This window comes from Xyrauchen texanus, chromosome 8 (genome assembly GCF_025860055.1).
Source record: "Xyrauchen texanus isolate HMW12.3.18 chromosome 8, RBS_HiC_50CHRs, whole genome shotgun sequence".
Classification (NCBI taxonomy): domain Eukaryota; kingdom Metazoa; phylum Chordata; class Actinopteri; order Cypriniformes; family Catostomidae; genus Xyrauchen; species Xyrauchen texanus.
The window spans coordinates 33,271,372-33,298,597 of NC_068283.1; the positions used below are offsets into that span (position 1 = coordinate 33,271,372).

Genomic DNA, 27,226 nt, shown 5'->3' on the forward strand with positions numbered 1-27,226 from the left:
TTGTATATGTGATAAAGTATTTCAATGTCACCACTTATTAGTGGTAAAATGGAGGTCACTTGATTATGACTTTTGACTTTTCTCTCACTGCCACATATTTTGCAAGTATACAGAGACACTTGAGCATTGCAAACTTACTGTGGTAATGTCAGGATTACTTTGGACACTGTATACTATGGTACATAAATATGGCTACAGTTAGATATCAAAGTATGGTAGCCTATTACAATCTGATGCCACCACAATACTTTTTAAGGGGAATGACAGGCTAGAAGTGGTCTTTCACAATGGCAGGCAATGTAAAAACTTCACATAGTACAGTTGACATTTGCTTTTTAATAATGCTGCCTGAACTGCTTAAAATAGAAATTCACTGAAAACAGATGAAGTCTTTTATTGATCAGTGGAAATGGGCGTGGCCGAAAGGTAGAAAAGTATTGCACAATCTCACGAGATAATATGAGATTCACTGATTATTGTTTACTTTGCCAAAAAAAAAAACGAACCTAATCGATTGTGATTTTGTGGATCTGATTGGAAAAATGATCCATTTCGCCTACATCAGTCGAGCTCTCTCTTTGTTAACGCGAAACTGAATTTAAAGAGTTGATCTATCATTCCAGGACTCGAACCCGGTTCGGTGCTGACCCGGAGCAGCGAAGACTATCAAGAGAAACCAAATATATCGGGACAGCTTTAAGATACATGAGTTTCGAATCGAATTGAATCATTTTAGAGGTGGACGCGTTTGTTGTGAGGATCCTACGTGGTTTCACATGTCTTCAATCTGTTAGAAAATAGGTATTGTAGAAGTCCAGCGGAGACAGGCGGGTTCGGGAGATCAAGCCCCACATTAAGGCCTCTGAGGTCTCGCGTACTCGGCCTACAATAGGACGTGGAGCTGGCGCCCCATATCGACACAGCAGGCACCGAGCGCAGGCGAGGGTCGGGGATTCGGCTGAGGCCTAGCGCAGAGATGTCAGGCTGAGACGGGAAGGGCGAGACGGGAGACCACAGGAGGTGAACGGTCGAGGAAAAGAGATCAAATACAACAGCAGGAGGAAGAAAAGACACCGATAGCACAGGTACAAACGCAGATGTGGAGTTAAAGAGGTTAAGAGAGGAAATTGCAGGGCTGTAAAGGAACATCAGACAATGGAAGCAAAACCAAGGGGTAAAGAGATTTAGACATTATTCCTTGTGTTTAGATAATTGATGACACTGCTCATGTTAAATTTATTTCAGTTGGCTTTCTTGAAAAGTTAGCGATTATTTGAGGACATTTTAGTCACATCTGACGATGCAGGTTGAATGTTGGCTTACTAGCCACGCTAATTCATCATGAAATCCTTTATAATGTGAGTATGTGTAAATATATAATATATTTATGTATGTATATATAGACTGTGAATGTTATTATGGGTCTTTCTTGTGAAAGTGGTGGTTTACTACAAGTTGGACGTGCGATTGATGTAATTTAACCATAAAATGCCACGGTGAAGTTCTAATAGTTTAGGTGGCTAGTTAAGAAGTGAACATGCTAGGTGTTTGAAGTGGTATTTTTGTCTTTTTCTTTTGTCCTCGTTCTCTTCCACTGATCATTTTGAATTATATTGTACTGTTAGCATTTGTTTTCTGGTTAAAATGAGCAGGCCAAACAAGAAACAAACAGTGTTGTTTGTTTAAATGAACTGTAGATTACATGTTGTATTTAGGTTGCACAAGGACTTGAATGTGTCTGTGCCCAAAGATTTTGCCATGATCATGAGGATCAATAGGATATGGCTTTGGGTGGGAGTGAGTGAGCTAATGAGTGGTGGTGGGGAGGGACTGAGTCATGAAATCTAAGAATGGTCTCGAAAACATGCATTGTGGACACATGATTCAACATGTCACACACATTACTTTCCTATCAATTTGTCAGCATCACTAGGGCTAGATAGTGCGATGCATTCTCCATCTCTCTCTTTCTCTTGCAGCCATGATGGAGGAATTGCACAGCTTGGATCCTCGCAGACAGGAGCTGCTGGAGGCCCGTTTCACAGGAGTCGGTGTTGCCAAGGTCCGTCCGGTCTCGTGCTGAAATATTTCTGCTCAATCACCCCCATCTCTGTTTGTTTATGATAATCACTTATTCCTGTACATACCCCTCTGATTGAACCTTTTTGTTTTGTCATTTTCCATAAAAGCTCTTGTGTCATTAAACGTACCATTAGTCAAAAAAAGGTTTGGTTTAGGGCTGTGTCCCACTAGTCAACTCAAAACAACTACATTTTGCTAGGGGGATGTCCCACCGATTGCTCATTTTTGCTGAAATCTTTCCCTCCTCTGTCAGAGGTCTGTCACATTAGCCAGATAAGAATAGAAGAGGTGTGACTGACTTAAATAACAGCCTCTGAAATTTCTCTGATATTCTGACACATATTGACTGAATTTGCATTCAGTTCATGGAGAAACTTTGCCATGTGAATGTGTGTGCATTTGTCTCATCAGGGCTTGCTTTACTTGCATTTATCACTTTGTTATTGGATTGTGGAGGTTTTAGCCTGACCTGACCAGAATGACCAGCATCTGTCACTCTTTCTGTCAGTTTACCATTGCAAGATTAGCTCAGAACAAGAAGGCTTTATTTATAATACTCGGGTTGGTCAATTTTAAGCCCTTATTGAATCTATGCATTTTTCACTTTTTTTGTGCTGAGTGTGGAAGAACATTTGGAATTCTGTGCAATGTATTTAGAAATTTTGAAAAGTAATATTACAATTAGACAGCAATGTATTGACATGTCTTTTCTTTTGAATTCAGCTCAACCTCTTAAAGGGATAGTTAACCCAAAAGTGAAAATTCTCTAATCATTTACTCATCCTCATGCCTTCCCAGATGTGTATGACTGTCTTTCCTCTGCAGAACACAAATGAAGACTTTTAGGAGAATATTCCTATACAATGCAAGTGAATGGTGACAAACTTTGAAGCTCCAAAAAGCATGTAACGGCAGCATAGAGGTAATCCATATGACTTCACTGGATTTATTAATATCTTCTGATGCGATGCAATCTGTTTTGTGTGAGAACAGACCAAACATAAAAAAATGTCACTATAAATCTTGACATCAGCAGTCTCCTTGGCGATCATGATTTCAAGGTCGGTTTAAACTTCTTTGCGACATTAGCGCTTTGCGCTTTCATCAAGCACTAGGTAGTGTAATCGAGCTTGAAATCATGGTCATGCCTGGAGACTGCAATGACAAGATGGACAGTGAGAAAGGAGTTACATTTTTGGTCTGCTGTTACCCCAATTGATTTTGATCGCTACAGAAGGCATGGATTAAACCACTGGAATCTTTTATGTGCTTTTTGGAACTTCAAAGGTTTGGTCACAATTTACTTTCATTGTATGGACCAACAGAGCTGAGATATTCTTCTAAAAATCTTCATTTGTCTTCTGCAGAAGAAAGTCATTCACATCTGGGATGTTATGAGGGTGAGAGATGACTTTTAAAGTTATTCCATTTAAACTTTGATTTGTAGATAATTTGAGCCTTTACTACATATTTTTTTTGAATTCTTTCTACTTTTCAAGAAATGTAACATTTAAGTTTTGCCATCTCGCTTTTATTGCTTTGCTAAAATTTTAGGCAATCAAAACCGACAATGATATTAGTGTCATTGCAATATTTGCATACTGTATTGTGAGGTTTGTGAATCACAGTTTTGTCACTCTTGCACCATTTAACCATCTTCAACCACCTTTATGTTGCAAAGATATTGTCACATAATGTGTTGGTTCTCATTTATAGTCCCAAGAAAAAAAGCTGCTCATGGCAGTGGCAATACAGCGCTATTCTTTTGCTGCCTTGCTAGCACTGATACTTCCTTCAGGAAATGCAAATCTTGTTTTCTGTTGTCTTTCTTTCTGCAGGGTTCTGGACACAACGAGTCATCTAACCAGAGCCTGTGCAGCGTGGGCTCCCTCAGTGACAAAGAGCTGGAGGTTAGTACAAAATTGGCGCTTGTGATGTGAAACAGTCAATGAGTCGATGATGGAATCTTCCTGGGCTGATTTACAAATCCAAAGTATTTCTGTGCTGTGTCGATCCTTTGTTTCTAGACAATAGTAAGTGATGTAATTGTCATCTGATATTTCATTCTGACAGTTAGGGAGGTCAGACTCCAAGTTTGATATTCAAATGTTGTAGCTGGTGCTGCATATGATGGAGAGAAGCTGACATACTGATATATTTAAGAATTATTTTAAAAGTGTATGGTTTATAGTGATCGTTTCCATTTAAAATTGTAATTTACTTGCCATCAAGTTGTTTCAATTCAACATGATTGACTGACTTCCATGGATTACAGAAAGTTAGATTTTGCTTTCCAATGTTTGGTGGAAGCCTTCTGTTGGAAAACAGATGTTTAGTTGTGTTTAATCTATTGATGTTTCTGTCCAGTCTTTCACAATGTCTGAGCTAGTAGCCTGTATCATTTCAACAGAATTTTTTGGAGTGAATGGGGTTTTGGCAAGAGGTGATGTCATGAATTCTTGTAATCAGCTGTCAATTTACAAAGTCTGTCTCACTTTACTCTCTCTTCCTACTCAGACCCCGGAGAAGAAATCCAATGACCAGAGAACACGTAAAAGGAAAGGAGACACTTTTGACAACCAAGGTGAGTTGATTTGGGTATTGCTGTTTTGCATGCTGATGCAGAATGCACTGGTTGGATACATATTTCTGACCAGTTGCAGTTGATCTGTTATCAGGGTTTTATATTTCAAGCACAGTTTAAGACTAAAATAACCACATTTATTTTTGTTTTGTTGTTTTACTGTGGCTCATTTTTTCTTAGGCAAAGGAGGAGGGAGGGGGCACAAAATTAGTGATTATTTCGAGGTAGGCTTGTGTGCATGCTCATTCATTGGTTATTAATAGCCACTTTACTCCCATTCTGGAGTTAACATTACTCCAAATCAAACTTTTTTATTTATCATATCTCCATGCTCATTTTCTCCCTTATCTAAACTCTTAACTGGCTGTGTTTGTGTGTGTAGTTTGCAGGGGGTAGTGTTACTGGCACTAGTCCAGCACGTGGCATTCCTCCAGTGGTGCGTTCCTCTCCTCAGCACTCTCTCTCCAACCCTCCTGCTGCTGTGAGTCCCTTTTGTACTACCAGGCCATGATATCCATTTGTTCTGTGGTAGATACAATATTGTGTTTTTAGTAGGGCTGTCGATTTAACTAATAATTACGCAATTAATCGCATGCCCACGGACCATAAGGAAGATTCCTGAGAAATGCAAGCTTGCAGTACCACCTGTTTACTCCAGAGGACAGCAAGTGAAATTTCAGCTGTATGAGCAACGCACAGTAAACTACAGTACAGTGAAGAAAAAACTTCAGTAAGCAGTGTCACAACTTGATCCACAAACATGCGTTATGATCTTGCGTTCAAAACACTCGGAGCGCAAATGCGATCTAAGTGATCTCAAGATGTTTAAAGATTGAGTATTAAACTATATTTAACGACACAGTGACCTAAACATTTTATGTTTATGACGCAACACACCCGAGACGTCTGACGTAGGTGTAAATTGACGGGCCCTCATAATAAATCTCCAAATGATTGACAAATTCACTTGTGAAATGGATTGCTGTGAACTGTGTGCTAATGATTGACTTTATCAATAATATGGTAGTAAACAATACATTGTATTCTAAAGCTGCTTTTTGTATGGTCTTATCAATGATTAACTCTTCTACTACAGGAATGTAAAGCATTTTAATGATCTGTATGTGTGTGTATATATATATATATATATATATATATATATATATATATATATTAAAGATAATTATGTATTGATATAAATATGTATAATCATTATATATTGAGTTATTGTTATATGAGGGACTTTGTCAGCAAATATTTGTATATGCGATTAATCAGAAAGCGCCGTTCTAAAACATCATGTTTACTAGAATGCTGATTTCCTTACGCCATTTAAGGGATTAAGAGAAAGCGGTTTAACACACCTACGTTTCTCTCTGAGAATGTGGTCATGCATAAGCTGTGTTCTGATGGGTGTTTGATGAGTACATGTGTGTGGAACAGACCGGGATAACAAACATCATAGAATGGAGCCCAACACCATGTCAACACAGTGGAAAGAATTTAACATTTCTGGAAGTACAATGGGAAAATGTCATACTATATACTATACCCATTTATACACACCAATGTAAAATATCGACTGTCCCCCACGTTTGCGTATATGTGCTCTGGTATATTGGGAAAATCCCAGAGTTTTACGTTAGAAGGTAAGCCCCACTATTACAGGGCAATTCTGTTGCAGGTCGCAATAGAAAGTGAAGGGAGCAAATGCTGCAACTCTGGAATATCTGGAAATAAAGTGAAGCAACAGAATAAAACAGTAAAGTCTTCTTCGGATCCCATGTTTGTTATTTACACAAGCGTTGCAGGGAAATTACGTTGCTGTGGAGAAAGCTGCTTACTGACCAAGCAGCATGTATGTGGGAGTAAAGAGTATGTCGATATATGCAGTGCATGTAAACAGGAAAGCCATTTTCTCGCAGTAACCTGCTTTCTTGCAATAAACCGCTTTCTGGTGTCCATGTAAACGAGTCAATGACATTTTATGGTGACCACGGCTGTCATGCACCAAAAAGAACAAAATATGCTCTTACCTTAACCATTACAGTACTGAAAAAGTAGTGCACCACTCATGCACTATATTCCAAGTCTTCCAAAACCATATGATAGCTTTGTGAGAGGAACAGAAATGTATCCTATATTCGTTGACTACATCAGAAGTTGTCCCTGTAGTGGCAGGTGACTCGCTTAGACTGAGTTTGTGTTGATGGAAATGTGTTTTTGATGGACAGGTGCAGCAAGGAAGCCCCTCCTCCATTAACTCAGCAAACACAGACCACTCCCACTCCTCCTGTTCCCACAAGCCAGTCTCTACACAGGCTCAGCACCGAGCCACACAGGTAACACCCCAGGGTCAGAAATTAAGGGGGGCTTAGGGGGGGAAATGCCACCTTAATTCAAATGCCCTCATGTGAATTATTCTGTTGTTTTTTTTTTTTTTTATAACATCTGTAGTTCTAAATATTCTATCATAGTCCTAGTTATACTTAGCATGAAATAAAATGTTGATTTAATTATTGGGGTAAGTGGTAAAGAATTCTTAATCTTGAGAATTTTCATGAATACATTACATTGATTTATTTGAAAAATGGATGAGACACAGTTTGTTTTAAATGCCTCTTTATGTAGAAGTTATTTTCTGACAATGTAATGCATACTACCAAAAACACCTACACAGACACTTTCAAATCCTCTCTCTAACCACCACCTTTATTTGGTCTTTATCAGTCTGAGTTGACAATGGAGAAGTTAGCAGCGCTGGAGAGCAGCAAAAGTTCAGATCTGGAGAAGAAAGAGGGACGAATTGATGATCTGCTCAGGGTATGCATAATCACACGCACACATTTGTTGACTTTTTTTTTGTTTCTTTTTTTCCGTACAATAAACAGCAGCCACTTTCAAACATGAGACCTGTTCAATTACTGTATAATTGCCTGATTAACTTTTTCCAGAAACTATTGCTTGAATGTCTTTCAGTGTTTTAAAATATACACCGATCAGCCACAACATTAAAGCCACCTGCCTAATATTGCGTAGGTCCCCCACGTGCCGCCAAAATGGCACCAACCCGCATCTCAGAATAGCATTCTGAGATTATATTCTTCTCACTACAATTGTACAGAGCGGTTCTTCTCGCAAAATCATCACTGATTTGGTGTGAACATGCCTTAAATGTGGCTATGTAATACCCTTTAAGTCTTACAGCCTTTTGCTCCGGAGGAATTGTCCCTGTAATAAAGCCTCTATAAGTCGAATGTATAAATGTTATTATACAGAGTCTATTAAGCCTAAAACACATATGTTGGTCAAATGTCCCAGCGTTTCGTTTTTAGGACATCATTTTGACTGGTATTTTGATCTGCACTCCAGGTATTTCTCCATTAAGGTGTCTTCTGTCATGTGTATTTGTGCACTGTAGGTGAACTGTGACCTGCGCAGACAGATTGATGAGCAGCAGAAGATGCTGGAACGATGTAAAGAACGCTTGAACAAATGTGTGACCATGAGCAAGAAACTTCTTATCGAAAAGGTAGGTTTGTGTGTACACAATGGTTAATGTGTTCCTGGAGTGCTTGCATAGATTGAAATGGTTTAGATATGTGTTTTATATTGTTATAATGATGATGGCCATGTTTGTTTATATGGCTGGTTTTAATTGGTAGGAAATAATGTGCTTAAAATTATGAACATGCCTTCTCGATAATCCCCTATAATTTATAATTGCTGGCTGCTAATAGTGCATTTTAATAAAGACATTGGTAATTGGGAATCTGTTTTTGCGTGATGCTTCATCTATGTCTCAAAGTAAAACAAACACAAATGCCACTGAGTGCACCTTTTAAAAGTAGTGCATGTTTGTGTTGGCAGATATATTGGGTTTGTTGCATATTTTTGGTAATTCCTTAATTATGGACATGTTTTCAGTCCAAGCAGGAGAAAATTGCGTGCAGGGAAAAGAGCATGCAGGACCGGCTGCGTCTGGGCCATTTTACCACTGTGCGACACGGAGCATCGTTTACTGAGCAGTGGACAGATGGCTACGCCTTTCAGAACCTAGTCAAGTATGTTATGTGCCCTTCAAATGTATTTGGAAATGTAGTAAATATGAGTTCCGATCACATGAATGACCCCACAAACGAGTGGGAAACTATGTATTCTAGATGATACACAAGTTTTCGAGTTGGGACGTTGGAAGGGGTGTGTCAACATGAAAGATGATAGGAAGTAATGATTTTCCAAAATTATTTAAACTTCTGTCCTTTATTTCAAAAGTATTTGTTTTATATGACAGTCAACTAATGACTCACCCTTCACGGTTTTCTTTTTTTAAGCAAATTAATATGTTAGATACCATACATTAATAAATCAAATATGTCGTTTATAAGTGATGCAGGTTTATTCACTAATGTTTATTCCTCGGTACAGCAGAAAAAAATGCTTTTGCCATCGTTCATTTCATATTCGTTTAAATTTGGCTTCATCTGTATTTTGTTTTCCACTTGAATGCGTGACTTGTCGTAGTAACGAATGCCTGACTTGGAGGTACGAGCTTCCTAGTGGACTTGAAGGCAGCATTAGACACACATGCACAAACTTAAGAGCCTGGTGAAGTTTTGTATTAACACACACTTGCAGTATATAAGTTTCACCTCACTTAAAGAAGTAGCCATGAAAGAGTCAATCAGGATTCTCAATCAGTATGACAGTGAATGAATGTGCTAATATGCGCGTGCGCGCGCACACACAGACAGTCATGGAGCTTTGAAAGCCTCCTAAAATGGATACTATAGTGTCAAAGCATGTATACTGTTAATGTATAATATCAAATCCAGGTTAAGTGATGTGGTGCAAACATGTTCTATTCTTTGACCAAATAACCAATCCTCTGATGGATGAAGACTATATTTTTGACTGTGTTAAAGGAGTGTATAAACCAGGACTTGGTAAAAATATTGATGGCGATCTTCATTTGAACAATATCGATTATTAAATCCCAAGATCAATCTTTTACTCCATGCGCCACACTCTACTACAATGAGAGGTAATCACTTGCATTTGCAACGAAATTTCACACTATACAACGCAAAATGTCTTAGCCTTGATTAGCCTCTGCCTGGTAAATGTTCATATTTCATTCACTGGTGATTTGTGTATTGAAGTCGTGAAGTATTCCTTTGACAGCGTGTTTAGAGTAAAAGTTTGGTTTGAATCATTCACAATTCATTTGTCATTGAATAATGTCTTTTAATGCCATTTATGTTCTCTACAGTCAGTTGTTATTAAAAAAAAATAAATCTAATCTTGATTCTCAGTGAAATGCACTCATTTACAGTTGCTATTTACAGAAATGCCTGTTGTCTTAAAGAAAGAGTACTGGTCTTTAGCAGGTGTTCAACAAATCAATTTAAATACTTTTTAAATAGTACAAATTATACAATTAAACCATAAACATGTAACAAAATATAATATATGCTATACTGTTATACTTATTGGTTTAATACATGGATTTGTTCATTTGTAAAAAGCTGAATGTCACATGATGAAACATTTTATGAAAATATTACATTTCTATTTATATTTTATTAGTAATTTTAATATTTTCATAATCTTCTTTTGTTAGAAGGTCATCTGTATAATTAGCCGTATTAGCTGAGAGAGAATTTTTCATATGTAAGCAAAGTGGACATTATAACCCATATAAATCGATATCTCAATCGGAATCGAATCGAGAGCTTGTGAATCATAATCAGGAAATCTTTATCAATACCCAGCCCTAGTATAAACCATATGTTTTTCATGCTAAAACTTTGAAATCACTTGCTGGAATTTAATTTCTAATACTTCTGTTTGTAGACAACAGGAGAAAGTGAATGGTCAGAGAGAGGACATTGAGAGGCAGAGAAAACTGCTGTTGAAGAAGAAACCACCCAACGCCAGTCAGACTCCTCCCCCTAACATAGAACCCAACAAACGCAAGAGCAAGAGCAATGGCGCCGAGAACGAGATGTGAGCTTGGATTCTACTGTTTTGGAATTAGCCTTATTTGGATCGGTGTTGTTTGTTTATTGTTTAATTATTGTGCTCACAGGTTATCATTAGCAGAATACCACGAACAAGAAGAAATCTTCAAACTGAGACTCGGACACCTAAAGAAGGTATACTTGTCATCCGATTCAAACGCATGTGTGATAATTCTCGTTGACATGGAAACGGGTCATAATGTCTTTGTGCTGTATCTGTTTGACAGGAGGAAGCTGAGATTCAGGTGGAGTTGGAACGGTTGGAGCGTGTGCGTAATCTTCACATCCGAGAGCTCAAGAGAATTCACAATGAAGATAACTCCCAGTATGTTCTAAAGACGTTCTTTTCCTCACTGCTGCTCTAGCTTCACAGTATTCTGCTAAGCTCCTAAGTTTAAATCCTCTGACGGTTTATTTTTAAAGGGCCATTGCACAATTTTTCAGTGATTGAACATGTCTGCAGTTGACTTAAACCATTGTGTTTTTCCGACTCTCAGGTTTAAAGATCATCCCACGCTAAACGATCGTTACCTACTCTTGCATCTGCTGGGTAGAGGAGGCTTCAGTGAGGTCTACAAGGTGAAAGGAGATCTGTGATGGGAAACTTAGTTTGTTGTGGTCTGCTGATTTAGATTTATTCAAATATTTTTTTTTTTTATGGCCGTTTCCAATGACTTGTGGAGAGTGGGATGGCCAATGACCGATTTAATGCCAAGAAATGTTTAATATAGGCTAATGCAATTCAATTAATTGAGATAAATGCTCAAATGTACTTGCGAGTTGTGTAAATATTGTGTAACAACTCTTTTATCCATTTAAAATTATCCATCCATTAAGAATTAAAGCTGTTCAGCCCTCTACATATCAAGTAAATCACTCGCATATGTGACTAAATTTCACGCTATGCGACTAAAATATTAATATTATTAGCTGCTTTTGAGTAATAAAATCAGATTTTACTTGCCGTTGTGCAGTGGTGAATAAAAACTTGAGTACCGCAATCCTTTTACCGAACAAGAAGGCAGCAATTAGGAAGCTGGATTCAGCCTCGTCTTTTACAGCGTGTTGTGTCTTCTGTGTGTGCACTCTGAAGGAACTTGACCGTAATTGGCTGCAGTGGGTCAGGATCTGTCATGATCGCGCTGTCTCCATCACTTTAGTTGAACCTTGGAATGTCATTGCCATTGTATTTAACAATGTCAACTCGATTTTGTATAAATTGTCCCACGGACTGTTCATTCTCAACATTCTCTTTTTTTTAAAGCAAGCCTACAGACCATTTGGACTTCAGTTAGAAGGTAAAAGTGTTGCAAAACTCGAGCAGTTGTAGATTTGAATTTGAGCGTATGCAATAATACTTTTTACAGTCTGTTGGTGATCAAAAAGATAAAAAGAAACATTTCTAATCCTACATTTGAATGGATGAGGGAAAAACAACTGTGCAACTTCTCTTGTTAATGTGCCCTGCGCTCACTGAACCATAAACACTTCTTTTAAAGAGACCGTACAAATTTAGAGCTTGTTATAGATATCAATGTAAACTCGATGTATTTCGCACAAGTACATTCAAGAAAATGTAGTAAGTGTAATGTGAAAATACATGAGTATTTAACAGTACAATCATTATGAAATATTTTAACTTCAGAAAACACGAAATATGAAAGAATAAGTTAACAAATCTATGCAAGGGTTTGGTTAAAAAAGTTGTTTTGATATAGTAGCACTTAATTTATTATTTTTATAATATAATTATCAATTCTATTTTCAATAGATTCCAACCTTTCAATTTGAATGAAATTTCAAACAGTGAAAACAGCTTGTATCATTTATAAATGCAAATTCATGACATCATATAAATTGATAGAATGTGAAATTTGTATATTGGTTCTCAAGCTAAAATGTGATTTTAAAAGGATCAAAAGCGAAATATGAAAATAAAATGTACAATCTTGCATTCTATTATTACGTGAAATCATATACATAAACTAATATATATATATATATATATATATATATATATATATATATATATATATATATATATTAGGGCTGTCAGTTGATAATTGTTTTTTAATCATGATTAATCTCAGATTTAAGTAGTAACATTTTACTCTATTTACTTATTTCCTGTCGTAATGCGTTTATTTGGTCTTTGGAAAAAATAAAACATTAGAGCAAAATAATACAGTATGTAACAAAAATGCTTAATATTAATTTTCCAAACTCCACCGTTAAAAGACAGAAATTCACTAAAATAGCTCCAATTTGAGTAACATTAAACATTTCCCAAAGTCTAAGTGGGATGTTGACTGATTAAAAAAAATAGTATTCATTGTTATGCGCATAATACCCTCATGTAATATTAATCAGTCGGCAGCCTGGCTTTTCCAGCACTCTATTGAAATCCATACAAAGTGCGTCTTGTTCTGCTTTTAGTGATTGTACTTCCAGTGTGTGTGTGTGTGTGTGTGTGTGTGTGTGTGTGTGTGTGTGTGTGTGTGTGTGTGTGTATATATATATATATATATATATATATTCATTCATCCAAACTGTCTGGTGATCATTAGCTGACACTTCAGAAGCAGGACGGCAATGGGTACAAAGTTGAGATTATATGAAATTCGAACGTAGCATCAACAGGGAGAAAAAATAGCTGCACAGCAGGCTTGTAAAGAATTGACATGCTTGTGTAGTAAAATGCTGACTTGCAAAAGAAGCATGAAGGCCGCTAAGTCCCTTCAGCATTAGTTTTATAAGAGGTTCTTTCTCCAGCACATGATCATTGGCATGGCCTTGCTGTTGTGTGTTTGTTTTTAGTGTGTATTTGAATGTAATGTCCCCACTAAATGCATCGCAAAGACCCTGCTCTATTAAGTGTTTACAACTCGCACGGAGCTGAAAATGTCAGAATCTAATGTCAAATCGGTAAATGCCTTAATTGTGATTTAAGAAGAATTGATGCGTTAAAAATGTTTAATCGCACACGTTAACACTGACAGCACTAATACATTTTTTTTTTAACCACTCCACAGATTTAATCTTGGCAAACTATAGTTTTGACAATACTTTGTCCAAGACACAAGTTTTTTCAGACCGATTGTTTCACTTTTAATTGACTGAATTGAAATCACAATTCCAGTGGGTCAGACGTTTACAAACACTAAGTTCACTGTGCTTTTATGCAGCTTGGACAATTCCAGAAAATTATGTCAAGCCTTTAGACAATTAGCCAATTATCTTCTGATAGGAGGTGTACTGAATTTGAGGTGTACCTGAGGATGTATTTTAAGGCCTACCTTTAAACTCTGTGCCTCTGCTTGACATGGGAAAATCAAAAGAAATCAGCCAAGACCTCAGAAAACAATTGTGGACCTCCAGAAGTCTGGTTCATCCTTTGGAGCAAGTTCAAAACGCCTGAAGGTACCACGTTCATCTGTACAAACAATAGTACGCAAGTATAATCCCCATGGGTCCACGCAGCCTTCATAATGCTCAGGAAGGAGATGCATTCTGTCTCTTAGATATTAACGAAGTTTGGTGTGAAAAGTGCAAATCAATCTCAGAATAACATCAAAGGACCTTGTGAAAGAAACGGGTAGACAAGTATCTATATCCACAGTAAAACGAGTCATATATTGACATAACCTGAAAAGCTGTTGTGCAAGAAAGACGCCACTGCTCCAAAACCACCATAAAAAAGCCAGACTGCAGTTTGCAATTGCACATGGGGACAAAGATCTTACTTTTTGGAGAAATGTCTTCTGGTTTAATGAAACTAAAATTGAACTGCTTGGCCATAATGACTATCTTTATGCTTGGAGGTAAATGGGTGAGGCATGCAAGCCGAAGAACACTTTCCTAACTGTGAAGCATGGGGTGGCTGCATCATTTTGTGGGTATCCTTTACTGCAGGCAGGTCTGGTGCACTTCACAAAATAGATGGCATCATGAGGAAGGAAAATTATGTGGATAAATTGAAGCAAAATCGGAAGACATCAGCCAGGATGTTAAAGCTCAGTTGCAAATAAGTCTTCCAAATGGACAATGACCCCAAGCATACCTCCAAATTTGTGGTAAAATGGCTTAAGGACAACAAAGTCAAGGTATTGGAGTGGCCATCACAAAGCCCTGACCTCAATCTGATTGAAAATTTGTGGGCAGAACTGAAAAAGCAAGTGTGAGCAAGGAGGCCTTCAAACCTGACTCAGTTATACCAGTTCTGTCTGGAGGAATGGGCCAAAATTCCAGCAACTAATTGTGAGAAGCTTGTGGAAGGCTACCCACAACGTTTGACCGAAGTTAAACAATCTAAAGGCAATGCTACCAAATACTAACAAAGTTTATGTACATTTCTGACCCACTGGGAATGTGATGAAAGAAATAAAAGCTGAAAGAAATAATTCTCTCTACTATTATTCTGACATTTCACATTCTTAAAATAAAATAGTGATTCTAACTGACCTAAGACAGGGAATGTTTTCTACGAATTGTGGAAAAAGAGTTTAAATGTATTTTAAATGTATATATGATGATGATGCCCCATTTTCTGTTTTCTTAATATCTTTTTTTTTTGTTTTCAGTTGCAATACGCATACATTTTGTCAGAAGTCTGGCGAGTAAAAACAAAACTTTGTTTGCCAGTGATGTTTAATTATCCAGCATGTCCGTAGAGGGTTACTTGTTGTAGATTATGGTACTGGCATCAGCCAAGCATCCACCGTTATCTGCCAAAGCAGATTATCTTAACATGGGCAAATATCTGCCAATTTATCTGCCTATCACTTGCAGTTTGGTAGTTGTTGCTGCTTTTGGTTCTGTAAAGTCTGTCTGACTTTCTGTGCTTTTCTACTTAGGCCTTTGATTTGACTGAGCAGAGGTATGTGGCTGTGAAAATTCATCAGCTAAATAAGAACTGGAGAGATGAGAAGAAAGAGAACTATCACAAGTGAGTCCAATGCAAACCCCTTATTTTAGTCAGTGTATTTTGTATGTCTTCAATTCTATTACATTTTGTGGTTTAGTAAGGAGCTTCTTGTTCCTGAACGATAGCAATCTTAGACACATGGGTGTCCCGGAATGCATTCCGCTTTCTAAAATCAAACTGAGGATTTATGACCTCTGTGTTTAAATGTAATTTGAAAGGGACTGGGGTGGAGGGTTTGGGCATGACCTTCAGCAGTATACTGTTACAGGCAGTAAAAATCTTGAGTTTCCACTCTTTAAGATACTCAATATATCTCTATTGATGTATTTGCTTCAAAAGGGTGATCCTCTCCTTTTCAATTAGAGGAATATTTTACCAAAAACTGTAGATTTAAAATGTATAAAGCAAGGAGTTAAAAAAAAAAATCTAGTTTGAGCTATAATCGCGCAAATAAGCTCTTTTTTTATAAGTTTCAATTTACTTGAGAATTGCGTCTCCCATTAAAACCACCACTAAAAATGTTATGTTAGAAGCTGACCCCTCTAATCGATTAGTCAGTTGTTGGACAACCAGTCGATTAGTAGAACACCTTGGCTCATCCCTAATATTAACCTACAATATTTTTACTAAAACATATTGAAACATGAAAAATACCATGTGGGAATGAATCGAACTTCTCTCCAATGCATTTTTGCTTCTGAAATTGAAACCTTATTTTTTTTCCCTTAGCAGTACAACTTCTTAATTAAATGAATTGTAATTTTGAAACATGTATAAAATCATGACTGCTCCAGACATATCAGTAACCTTATCGAAGCTGGTGTATTCTACATGGTGAGGGTCTACTCATGTGGGCTGACGTGTTGATCACATAACCATCTGAATAATACTCCCTTAATCTCAACCGGTTTTTGGACACTTATACTCGTGGACTAAATTAATCATGGCTGAATATTTAATTTCTACAATGATATCGGTAAATAAAAGCAATTGCATTTGAATCATGCTGCATCAATGCCCTCAAGTATCAGTGTGTATGTAAATGTATACGTTTAATGCTCAGATATAGACCAGGGGCTTGATGTATGTGTATGCACAAAATGGTCATTGAAATGTGCATACGGAATTTCCCACACACATCAGGATTTATAAAAAATAAACTTGGCGTAAATATGTGCACTCTTACTGGTTTGTGTGCGACTCCAACTGGCCAAGTAATGAACTCTACAAACTCATTATGAACTCTACTTTTCATAGAATAACTCTCATTTAGTATAAAAAGTATGGAGTTAAGCACTAGAATCAAAGTAATGTTATGCAGCCGATATTAGGCTATACTTTATGTAAGTAATTGAAAAGGCATAAAAATATAAGCTGTTAAAATTATTCAGCTAATTGGGATTTATAAAGGGAATTTGCGCAGGATCTGGCATATGTATGGTTTTATGTATCTGAAAGCTTTAGTGCTTTTAGGATGAAATCACAAGTTTTATACATGAGGGATTTCTGACAAATCTGACTGCAATTGACACTTTAACCAGTCACAAAGTTTAAAATGAAGATTTTGTTGTGAAATTTTTTGAAGCTTGATGAAGAAAGTCTAGTAAATCTAATTTTGTTTTCATGACTTATCATTGCTGTCACTTCTCTGTCACTACTCTGGTACCCATGACCACTATATATTTTTTCGACTTCTTTTGATGTTGTTTCAGGCACGCATGTCGAGAATATAGGATACATAAGGAGCTGGACCATCCCAGAATAGTCAAACTTTATGACTACTTCTCTCTGGATACCGACTCGTGAGTAACCTTGCTCTCATCTTCTTGACTTGGCTTTCTCAAAGTCATGACATGGGGAATCAAATTTTCCTTGATCTTTTGACATACAGTATGTTTTTATAGTACAAAAATCTCTTATAAGTTTCAGAACTCAAAACTTTCTTCTTAATAGAAAAATAGCATTTATTTCAACCAGGCTCTAGAAATGGGCCGTTTGGAATCTGTGGAACTTGTGACATCACAAGGATCAAATACATCTGCCAGGGTTAGTACAGTCATGAAAATCCTGGAAGAGTCATGGAATTTTGAAATTGTCATGGGGAAAAACAAGTTAGCACTGGATGTTTTTGAAAAGTCATGGAATTTTCTTACAAAATATTTTTTCAGCAATACATGTGTGCAAATAATTATTTAAATTTGTCGTGATCGCAGAGCAATGCAGATAAACACTACTCAGCGCCTGCTGAATTTTATTTTTTCAATTCAGTAAAGAAATTCGCTGCAAAAAAATTGCATTCTTGCAATTGCTATTGTTATCAAGTGTTTTTGTCTTGTTTTACATTTTAAAATTGTCTAAAAATTCTTAAAACAAGGTAGATTTACTTGAGAAGCAACATATAAGACATTTAGACTTTCAGAGAATTTATATCTTAAATATAAGTGTATTTTTTCACATGGTTATACTTCTGCGAGTGCAGTAAAGACAAAATATACTTGTATACAAGATCTATTCTCTAAAAGCAAGTATAAATATATTATATGCTGCTTCTCAGGTGAATGCCGTAAAGTTTAGAAGCAGTAAAAGTTTAGATATTGTAAAATATTTGTATTTTTAATATTATATTCAACATTCTCAGATACCTATTTTTTTCTTCTGCAGTATAGTTCCTAAAGAAAATGTATGTTGTTTTAAATGAGTTTTAGATATTTATTTTGGAAAACAAGCCAAAACAAATCACCCCATTTTACACTGCAACAAAATATGCTTTTGAAGACTTTTCTCTCACCTTTCAATCCATCTTTAACTCACAAAAATCAAACTCATTTTATTAATAAAGCTGCTTTTCTTCACAATATGAAATGCACAGTGACATATTATGATTCAATAAATCAGGAGCCATCACGTTATAATCTAGCTGCAGCAAGTACGTGTGAGGGGAACGAGCATCCCCGCGAGTGCATCAGCCGGGTGCAGTTTCAATCTCTCCCCTTATATCGGGACATTCACGCAACTCATAGAAGAGGCACTGAACGCACAGAAAAATGCTAGTTTCGGAGTTTGTAGTTAATTTCATGATCTGCTTCTGTATTATTTGAACTTTAATAAAGCTAAAACACATTAAATATATCTACATTTAATATATATCTCCACAATGAGACCGCTTCTGTATCTACTTATTTGGTATTTTTGTATAATTCCCTCATATGATCGACATCACCTGAAGCTGTTTTGGAAAGTTTAAGAGTGCATCTGGACTGTAAGCTGTGTAATTCTTCCTCTCCTCAGTCAGGCGCGAGCTGCAGTGCTGCTCTCGTTTGTGATCTCATGTTACGTTAATGAGATCAAACGACTATTCGACAATTAACATTTTTGTCTACAATTTTCTATTGTTGATAACGTCAACTAATCATTTCAGCCCTTCTTGTAAATGGTACAAATTATGCAATTTAACAATAAATATGTAGCAAATAATAATGTAACAAACAGGGTAGAAACTATAAAATATTATTAAATTATGACTGTTGGTGCAAAAAAAACGTTACTGACATTTTTAAGTGGATATTGGGGAAGACTAATTATATTATGATAAATTTATGAAATTCTAAAAGATAATTTCATTGCTTTAAAGCCAAACTCTGCATCATCTGCACTTGTGCATTTAGAAATAATGAAATATTCTCATGTGGGATTGTGTGTAGATTCTGCACTGTTCTGGAGTACTGTGAGGGGAACGATCTGGATTTCTACCTAAAGCAACACAAGCTGATGTCAGAGAAAGAGGCCCGATCTATCATTATGCAGGTTGTCAACGCTCTCAAGTACCTAAATGAGATCCGCCCACCGATCATCCATTATGACCTCAAACCAGGTACCCAGAGACCACTTAATTCAGGCTATATGCTGTTGTACAGTATTTTACTTTCACTTAGCATACTGAGTGTTCTATGCAGTAGTCACTGTAGATGCATCTGTTGAGCAGGTAACATCCTGCTGGTGAATGGCACTGCATGCGGAGAGATAAAAATCACAGACTTCGGGCTGTCAAAGATCATGGACGATGACAACTACGGGGTGGATGGCATGGAGCTGACATCACAGGGGGCAGGGACATACTGGTGATTTGATTCCCACACTTGCATATGTTTGATGCTCATGGTGGATTTATAAGTTCACTTGCCTAATCTGACCATCGGTAGACTGGGCAAGTGTTTGGGAAAGCTGTTTGAAAGCAGTCATCATTTTTCAAATTCTGTTTGGTGGTGCAGGAATTTACATTGACTTTAGTGTTAGTTATCTAGTATAGTCTGAATTCTTCTGGAAAAGAAGTCCAAAATGAAAGAACTCATCTTAGCAGTTGCCTTCCTGTGCTTTAGGTATCTTCCCCCAGAATGTTTTGTGGTTGGAAAGGAGCCACCCAAGATCTCCAACAAAGTGGACGTTTGGTCTGTTGGAGTCATCTTCTACCAGTGCCTCTATGGAAAGAAGGTAAAAGACAAACACAGACACATTTTCTAATACTGGCTGCACACTCACTGTCCACCTGAGATATTCTTGTTATCCTTTCTCCACACAGCCGTTTGGTCATAATCAGTCCCAGCAGGACATTCTCCAGGAGAACACCATTCTCAAAGCCACAGAAGTGCAGTTTCCACCCAAACCAGGAGTCTCGCCTGAGGCTAAGGTATCTCTACATAAACTTGTGTTTTTGTGTAGTGTTCGCTCTCTTTGTCTTTTCTATCTTTCATGGTGTGTTCCCAGAGCATCCTGAGATGGCTCACAGAACTCCTTTTTAGATCCAAATTGCCCCATGAAGGACCTCATTTATATCTAGTATTAATTTGCATCTCGTGTGATCCGATCTCATGTGGTCAGACGGGACGCATCGCTGTTTACACCTGGTCACTTAAATGCATATCCTGTGACCACTTGTGTTTGGATTTCGAGGGGAGGGTCTCTGATCTCATGATGACATACATCAGTCACTATGTTACTGTGTTACTACATGATTTCAAAAGCACAACAAAATTATAAAAGACAAATAAATGGAGGGGGGGCGGCAATGGCGGGCTGTTTCTCCCAGATGCATCCTAAATTGAATCCAAGACCAAATGCAGAATTATCTGTTATTCTATAGGATTACATGTATTAAAGGAGCTTCAGATGTGTGTGGTTCTCATCTGTGTCACTGTATGTTGAAATCAGACACACCAAAAAAGATGATCAAATTCTCGTTCTTGTGTATGGATCCGCTTTGTATAGGACAGTTATTTCGTTTTAAAGCTGCTCATAACTGGCAAAGTTTAACCTTATTTTTCTCTCTCTCTCTCTTTTTTTTTTTTTTTTTAAATGTAAAAAACTTTGATTTAACCATCATCTTTTTTTTTTAATGTTATTCTAAATCCTTTCCTGTTCTGTAAATTGACAGACCCAAATGAGATTTAGCATTTTTATTGTTGCACCTGCAGTACTATGTTTTTGCATTGTCATTGAAATTCTAAATGCTGACCCTTGTGGACATAAGTCCCCAAATCATTAGCCTACCCTGCTGGTCTCCTAGTTTCCAGCTCCCTGGTACTTTCCTCAGGGCATTAAAACTCTGCATCCGTTTGAGAGTTTGGCAGTGTCTTGCCCACAGACAATACTTACTTAGTCCAAGAATCTTGTATTTCTGTCACTACACGCTAGTGACTTCATACCTAATTCTTATATATAGACTTGTGCTGCTGCATAATAATTCACCAAGACTCCAGTTTCTGCTTTGCATGTTTTTAAGTATACGGTTAGGTCCCATCAGTCTCAGCGGTTAGCCCTTTTCCACCGACATGGTGCAGGATCCTGGGCTGGTGCGAATTCTCAAACTGTTCTGTGAATTTCCACCGAAAAAAAAGTCTGTTCAAGGGCCGAAAACCTGGTTCTGCACCTGCCCCAAAAGCTTGCTGGTCTCTACTCAGGAAGCGATTATGGCACCGTGGTAAAGTTTTCCCAAACAAAAATGGTAGCTACTGTCTGCAGCAAGGAGTACTACTTTTCTCTATAAAACAATAAAAAACCCACAAAATTATCAGACATCAAAGCGTTCAGGTTACACGAACAAATTAGCATTCTTTTTGCGATATGGTATTTACAAAGATCCTATATAAACTAAAGAGATCGCAAAGAAAAAAATACTTTTACAAAGATACAGCATGAAATTATACATGCCTCTTTTAATTGGACTACTGACGAAATCATAAATACATTGAAAAACACTTAAGGGAGTACAGGAACCATAAGAAGGACATAAGCAAAAGTGACCTTTTAAGGTCCTTGAAGTTCACATGCAACAGATGTTAACCCTCTGGGGTCTGAGGGTGTTTTGGGCCCTGGAGAAGTTTCAACATGCCTTGACATTTGTGCTTTTTTCAGTTGCTTAAAAACACTTTAATGGCTAAAGTCTGATAACACTGTATTCAGCACAAACTGGGCTACAATAATATGTGAGCAACATGTTTGTACAGGTTTGTATTTTTGAGAAAATTACGTTTATGCGTGGTTTTTGAAAAAACAAAAATGTTAAGTCGTTGAAATAAGGCCATATAACACATACTAAACATTTGTCCACAAGACTTTTGAGAATTGGATATTGTAGTCTAGAGTTTTTGCTACAAAATTATGTGAAAACCATCCCGATCACTCATTCATCCAAAACAATATAGTCATTTTAACTTTTGTAAGACACTTTTAGTGTTAGAAAGGTCATATGCGAGGAGACGTGAATGATCATGAATATTGATTGTAATTTACACCTGATGAGACTAGTGTTGTCAAAAGTACCGGTACTTCGGTACCAAGTCGATACTAAAAATAAAAAAGTTGTAACGGTAACCGTGGTTCTGCAGTACCGGTAGAACAGAGCACCGAATCTATCCGGTAGATAGATCCGGTGATCTTCTTGTACACTGAAACGGAAAATGTATCAAATAAAAATTGTGACATGCCCTAGAATGATTTATTAAACAGATAAAGGCTGTAATCTTACTGTGGAAGATTGGATGTGTTTGTTAAATAAATCCAACCTCTCATCCACTTGATCTCCACAAACTTTGAGAATCATTCACGTTGTATGAGATGACAAAGCAGAGTACTTTTCCATTGTGAATCATGTAAAATATATATTTATATAATTAAAATCTCTAATCTCAGCACAGCTTTGTTTATAATCGCATTTAAAACGGTTTACTGAAGTGTGTCAAAGTAATACAATTTAAAAGATAACATTTCAAAATGACCACATACAAAAACACCAGTAATCTAAAATACAAACACCCCAAAACTGTGTCCTACATTTCATTCGTGAGACTTGAAGGCCAATTTAAAGTGATGAGATTTCAGACATGACTTAAAAGTCTTCAATGATCACACTGCGCAGTGTCGCAGTTTTATCCAAAAAACACGGCAAAATAAAATCTAGATGCCTGAAATTGAATACAAATATAATACAACTTTAATTTGTATTATTATTATTATTATTATAGAGAATATAAAATTATACTATAAAGTATCACAAGCAAGACATCTGTTGAATAAAAGTTTGGCAAAAAAAAAGCAATGACATGTTAAAGTTTTATGTTCATTTGTTAAATGTTTTAAGAATTTATTGATTAGACACCATTTTGATGATTAAATTAAACTTTTAAAAATAATCTGGAATATAATAGTAATTATTAAAATAATTAAAAATAACTAAACTGGTCTGTTCAGTCGCACATTATCATATTAGCATATTTTTGCTGTGGTATTGAAATTGGTATCGAGAATCGTGAAATTTAACTGGTATCAGTACCGACTACTGAAATTTTGATACCGTGACAACACTAGAGGAGACAAAGACCCCTCCCCTGGGCCTATCAATGAAGAATGTGACACAAACTTAAAGATCAAAATCAAGTTTTAAGTTAAAAGAAGTAATCTGACTATACATTTTCTTAAAGACTTAATTTTAGACATACACAACCGTTTAAAAGAAGTTGCTTCTGCTCACCAAGGCTGTTTTTATTTGATCCAAAATGCAGTAAAAACATTGATATTGTGAACTCTTTTTACAATTTAAAAGAACAGTTGAATATATTGTAAAATGCAATTTGTGATCAAAGCTGAATTTTCAGCACCATTACTGCAGTCTTCAGTGTCACATGATCCTTCAGAAATCATTATAATATGCTGATTTTCTAATATGGGCATATTTAAAGTGCATTTTACTCATTTAACCTGAACAGATATTTGCAAGCACAAGCTTTGTTGATGATAATGAGGCAGCATAAACACTAGTTAAAATATAATCTAAACATTCATATTATTTTAATATCATATTACATATCATATTTATATCATACAGCATAAAATTGAAATGTCTGTTTTAGTCGAAACAGCATTTAAATGTAACAAACTTGCCTATTAGGACATATTTCAATACTCTGAATCCTGGCTGGCAAGTCTGGAAACAGTCCCACTCGTAAAATATGTACATGTTTATATAAAATAGCATGTCAGCTAATGAAAACTAAATGATTTACTCGCCCGAAATTGTATCCTCGGCTGGATCAAGTTTCTGTTCAAAATGCAAATGTTCATCGGAGTCCCGCTCTTCTTCTGAGGAAAATGTTAACTCTTATACAGGAGTTTCCTCGCCTGTGTATCGTGCTATCTTTGAAATGCGCAGTAAAGTGAATGAACTTTTGTTTTTTAAGGCACAGTCGGGGGCGTTTACCATTTGCATTGATCGTCTCAACACATTACCGTATGAATAGCGCCCTCTGCCCGTGGGTGTGATCACATTAGAAATAATTAGCTGAGCCAGGAGAAAATGTACATCACTTTGTTTCATACAGATTACATTGCAGGAGAATATATTTTTTTTTATTTGAATATTTAATTTAAAAGTAGACATTTTAAGCTTTCTTTAGACATATGTTTCATGTTTGTGTGAGTATTCGAGGAGTTTCAGTTAATTTTTGTGACGCGTTTCAGAAATATTCTCGTGGAGACAGAGACTGCTGAAAGTTCACCCTTTTTATTTTCTTTATTTTACAAAAGCACAAGGTTTTGTTGTTATTGTGAGTGTACACAAATAAAAGTAGACCCTTTATACTCTAATGATGTCTTACACTTATCTGTATGCCCAAAGATGACAGAGAATTTTATGTTGTTTCCGCTGAAATGATGAAAATATCCAGCAGGACACGCCGACGCATCCGTCGACCCCAGAGGGTTAAGAAATAATTATATAGCCTGAAAGCAATTAAGACTGTTTTGGTGTGGCATTTCACCTGCTTTGAGCACAGTTGCAAAAATAGGAGAGTCTGAAGTTATAGCACCCCTAGCATAAAAAATTTACGAAACCTGTTATGTTACCTCAGAGTGTTCTCTTGTCCATGTGTACACATTTTAAGTTTGAAAATTGCACCCCCCAAGATACAGGCTAATTAGTCATTATAGGCCACGCCCAAAACATATTTACTTATATCTTTGGAATGATTCGACGCATCAAAATTCTTTTGATAACTTTTTGTCAGAAGGGCCTGTAAATGATGTATACCAAATTGCATGCCGATCGGACTAACAGTGTAGGAGTTGTTCGGAAAAGCATGTTTTTCCAAAAATTTTAACAGCCGGAAAAATCGAAAGAATTTCGATTCTATCCCTTACAGTTGCAGAGATATGAGCCTAAACTTAAAAAGTTGTTATTGTAGAACCTTTTCAACAGCATTGAACAGAACATGTAATCTGTCAGAGCTCCTGGCGGAAAAAGTTTCGAAGAAAGTAGTAAGCACATAGTTTTAAGTGCTTCCATGACTTTTAACAACTTGGAGTTTTGGTTGTGGGATTCTGTCATTTGTGCGGTTCTATGTTGCTAGGAGACTTACCATAACAATGACTAGTCACTTACTGATTCAGATTGGCTTATATTCATTCATGTCCCTGGAACACTATGTGCTTCCTGTTTTTATTTTTTTATAACTAGAAAAAAAGGAATCCTTTTATATCATGGCTTTGGCATTCAATAATAAAGTGAACGATTTGTAATGAAAGTAATTATTATTATTATTTTTTTTTTAAACAAGTTCGCTCTTGTCTGCTCTAGGCCTTCATTCGCAGATGTCTGGTGTACCGTAAGGAGGACCGTATCGATGTTCACCAGCTGGCCAGTGATCCCTACCTCCTCCCACACATACGCAAGTCAGTGGCAACCACTGGGAACAACAGCATGGCCATCGCCTCCACCTCCAGCTCCTCCAACAGCAGCGCCTCAAATTGAGAACCCTGCCTATCCTCGCTTGTTTTGATTGAAGCAAGGGGAATAGGGCATTTGCACCGCCCCTCTGCAGTGCACTGGAAGGGGACTCCAACCCCTACCTGCCAGGAGGGAGGGAGCAGGAGGAAGGGGACAGAGAGGGATGAAGACAAGACGCATCCCCCTCCACCCTTCTTCCCCTCCCATGCATCTGGAGGCTTCTGTTTAGTTTTTTTTTAAGTTTTTTTTTTTAATGGATGGATTGGGAGTGAACGCACCCCCTAGAGTGAGTCAGGAAGCAAAGTTTAATATAAGTGGGTGTATTACCTGTGCGAGTATAATGGCCAGAAATGCAACTGCTCGGAGAGGTGGAACAGACTGGTATATGCCCTGCACCCCACAACACCAATACATGCATTCACACATATAGACACATTTATAACGAGGTCAGCTTTATTTAATTTTTTAAAGGCAGCCCCTAGATGTTTTCATTTGCTAGGACAAGCCCGCTCAGATGCATTCAAGTGTACGATATTCCTAAAGAATCTGGATACGCCCTGCTGACAACAAGTTCCATCCCTGCCTCTTTCTCTCTTTTCCTTCTGCCTCCGGAATGGATCCATGAACTTTTGGAAGCAATACCGTCAGTGGGTGCATTTCAACAATACTTAACTCCAGTTTTAATCTTTATCAAATCGAAATGTCTTTCTGAAATATTTCAGATTTAAATTATAAATGCTGAGGCCGTATCAGTATCGCTGGACCTCTAGGTTAGCTAATCTTATGTGCTGGGAATCTGATATTTGTACTGTATGACAGATGTAAAGGACAGGTTGTCTTTTTCTGTCTGGAGACATTTGTTTTTGTGTCCTGTTCATCATCACCCCTCTTATTCTTATGACCAAAGCTGAGCTCCCGCCAGAAGGTGGTGCTGTTTGACTTGAGTGTTTTTTTTCTTTTCTTTTGTTGCTTTGTTCTTTAAGAAAGTGCATTTTAAGGGAGCGTATTGTTTTAGCGACACTAACCAATGGCCTCAATTGTTCTGTTTCTCATTGTATAATTGGAGCGAATCTAATGTTCAAAAATGGTGTTAAGTTAGATTGGTTGGTCTTTCATTAATTAAAAGTGTTTTGTCTCACATAGAAACACAAAGACTCCAATGCATTCAAAAATATACACACTCATATATGTTTAGGTCTGGTGAAATGGCTAATTGCCTGGTCCTTTTTAACTTTTTGTGGGAAAGAACTCTCTAAAGGGGCAAAGCTAGTTCAGGGGTACAGGGCAGAACTGGGCGTGAGCATTAAATACTGTTGGTTATAAACTTTTGTGTTGTCTGG

The 27,226-nt window shown here is 37.0% G+C and overlaps 1 protein-coding gene across 1 annotated transcript; it reads left to right on the forward strand.

Annotated features, from left to right (window-relative positions):
• The first annotated feature begins 430 nt into the window (after positions 1–430).
• On the forward strand, positions 431–27,226 carry LOC127647920 (serine/threonine-protein kinase tousled-like 2). Its single transcript, XM_052132446.1, has 21 exons — positions 431–1,085; positions 1,980–2,062; positions 3,921–3,992; positions 4,600–4,666; positions 4,847–4,890; positions 5,049–5,147; positions 6,901–7,008; positions 7,397–7,489; positions 8,088–8,198; positions 8,594–8,730; positions 10,523–10,675; positions 10,758–10,824; positions 10,917–11,014; positions 11,187–11,268; positions 15,543–15,634; positions 17,326–17,415; positions 19,315–19,484; positions 19,596–19,731; positions 19,990–20,101; positions 20,190–20,297; positions 25,737–27,226. Exons 2-21 carry the CDS (start codon positions 1,982–1,984, stop codon positions 25,908–25,910), a joined length of 2,094 nt encoding a protein of 697 aa, XP_051988406.1. The 5' UTR covers positions 431–1,085; positions 1,980–1,981; the 3' UTR covers positions 25,911–27,226.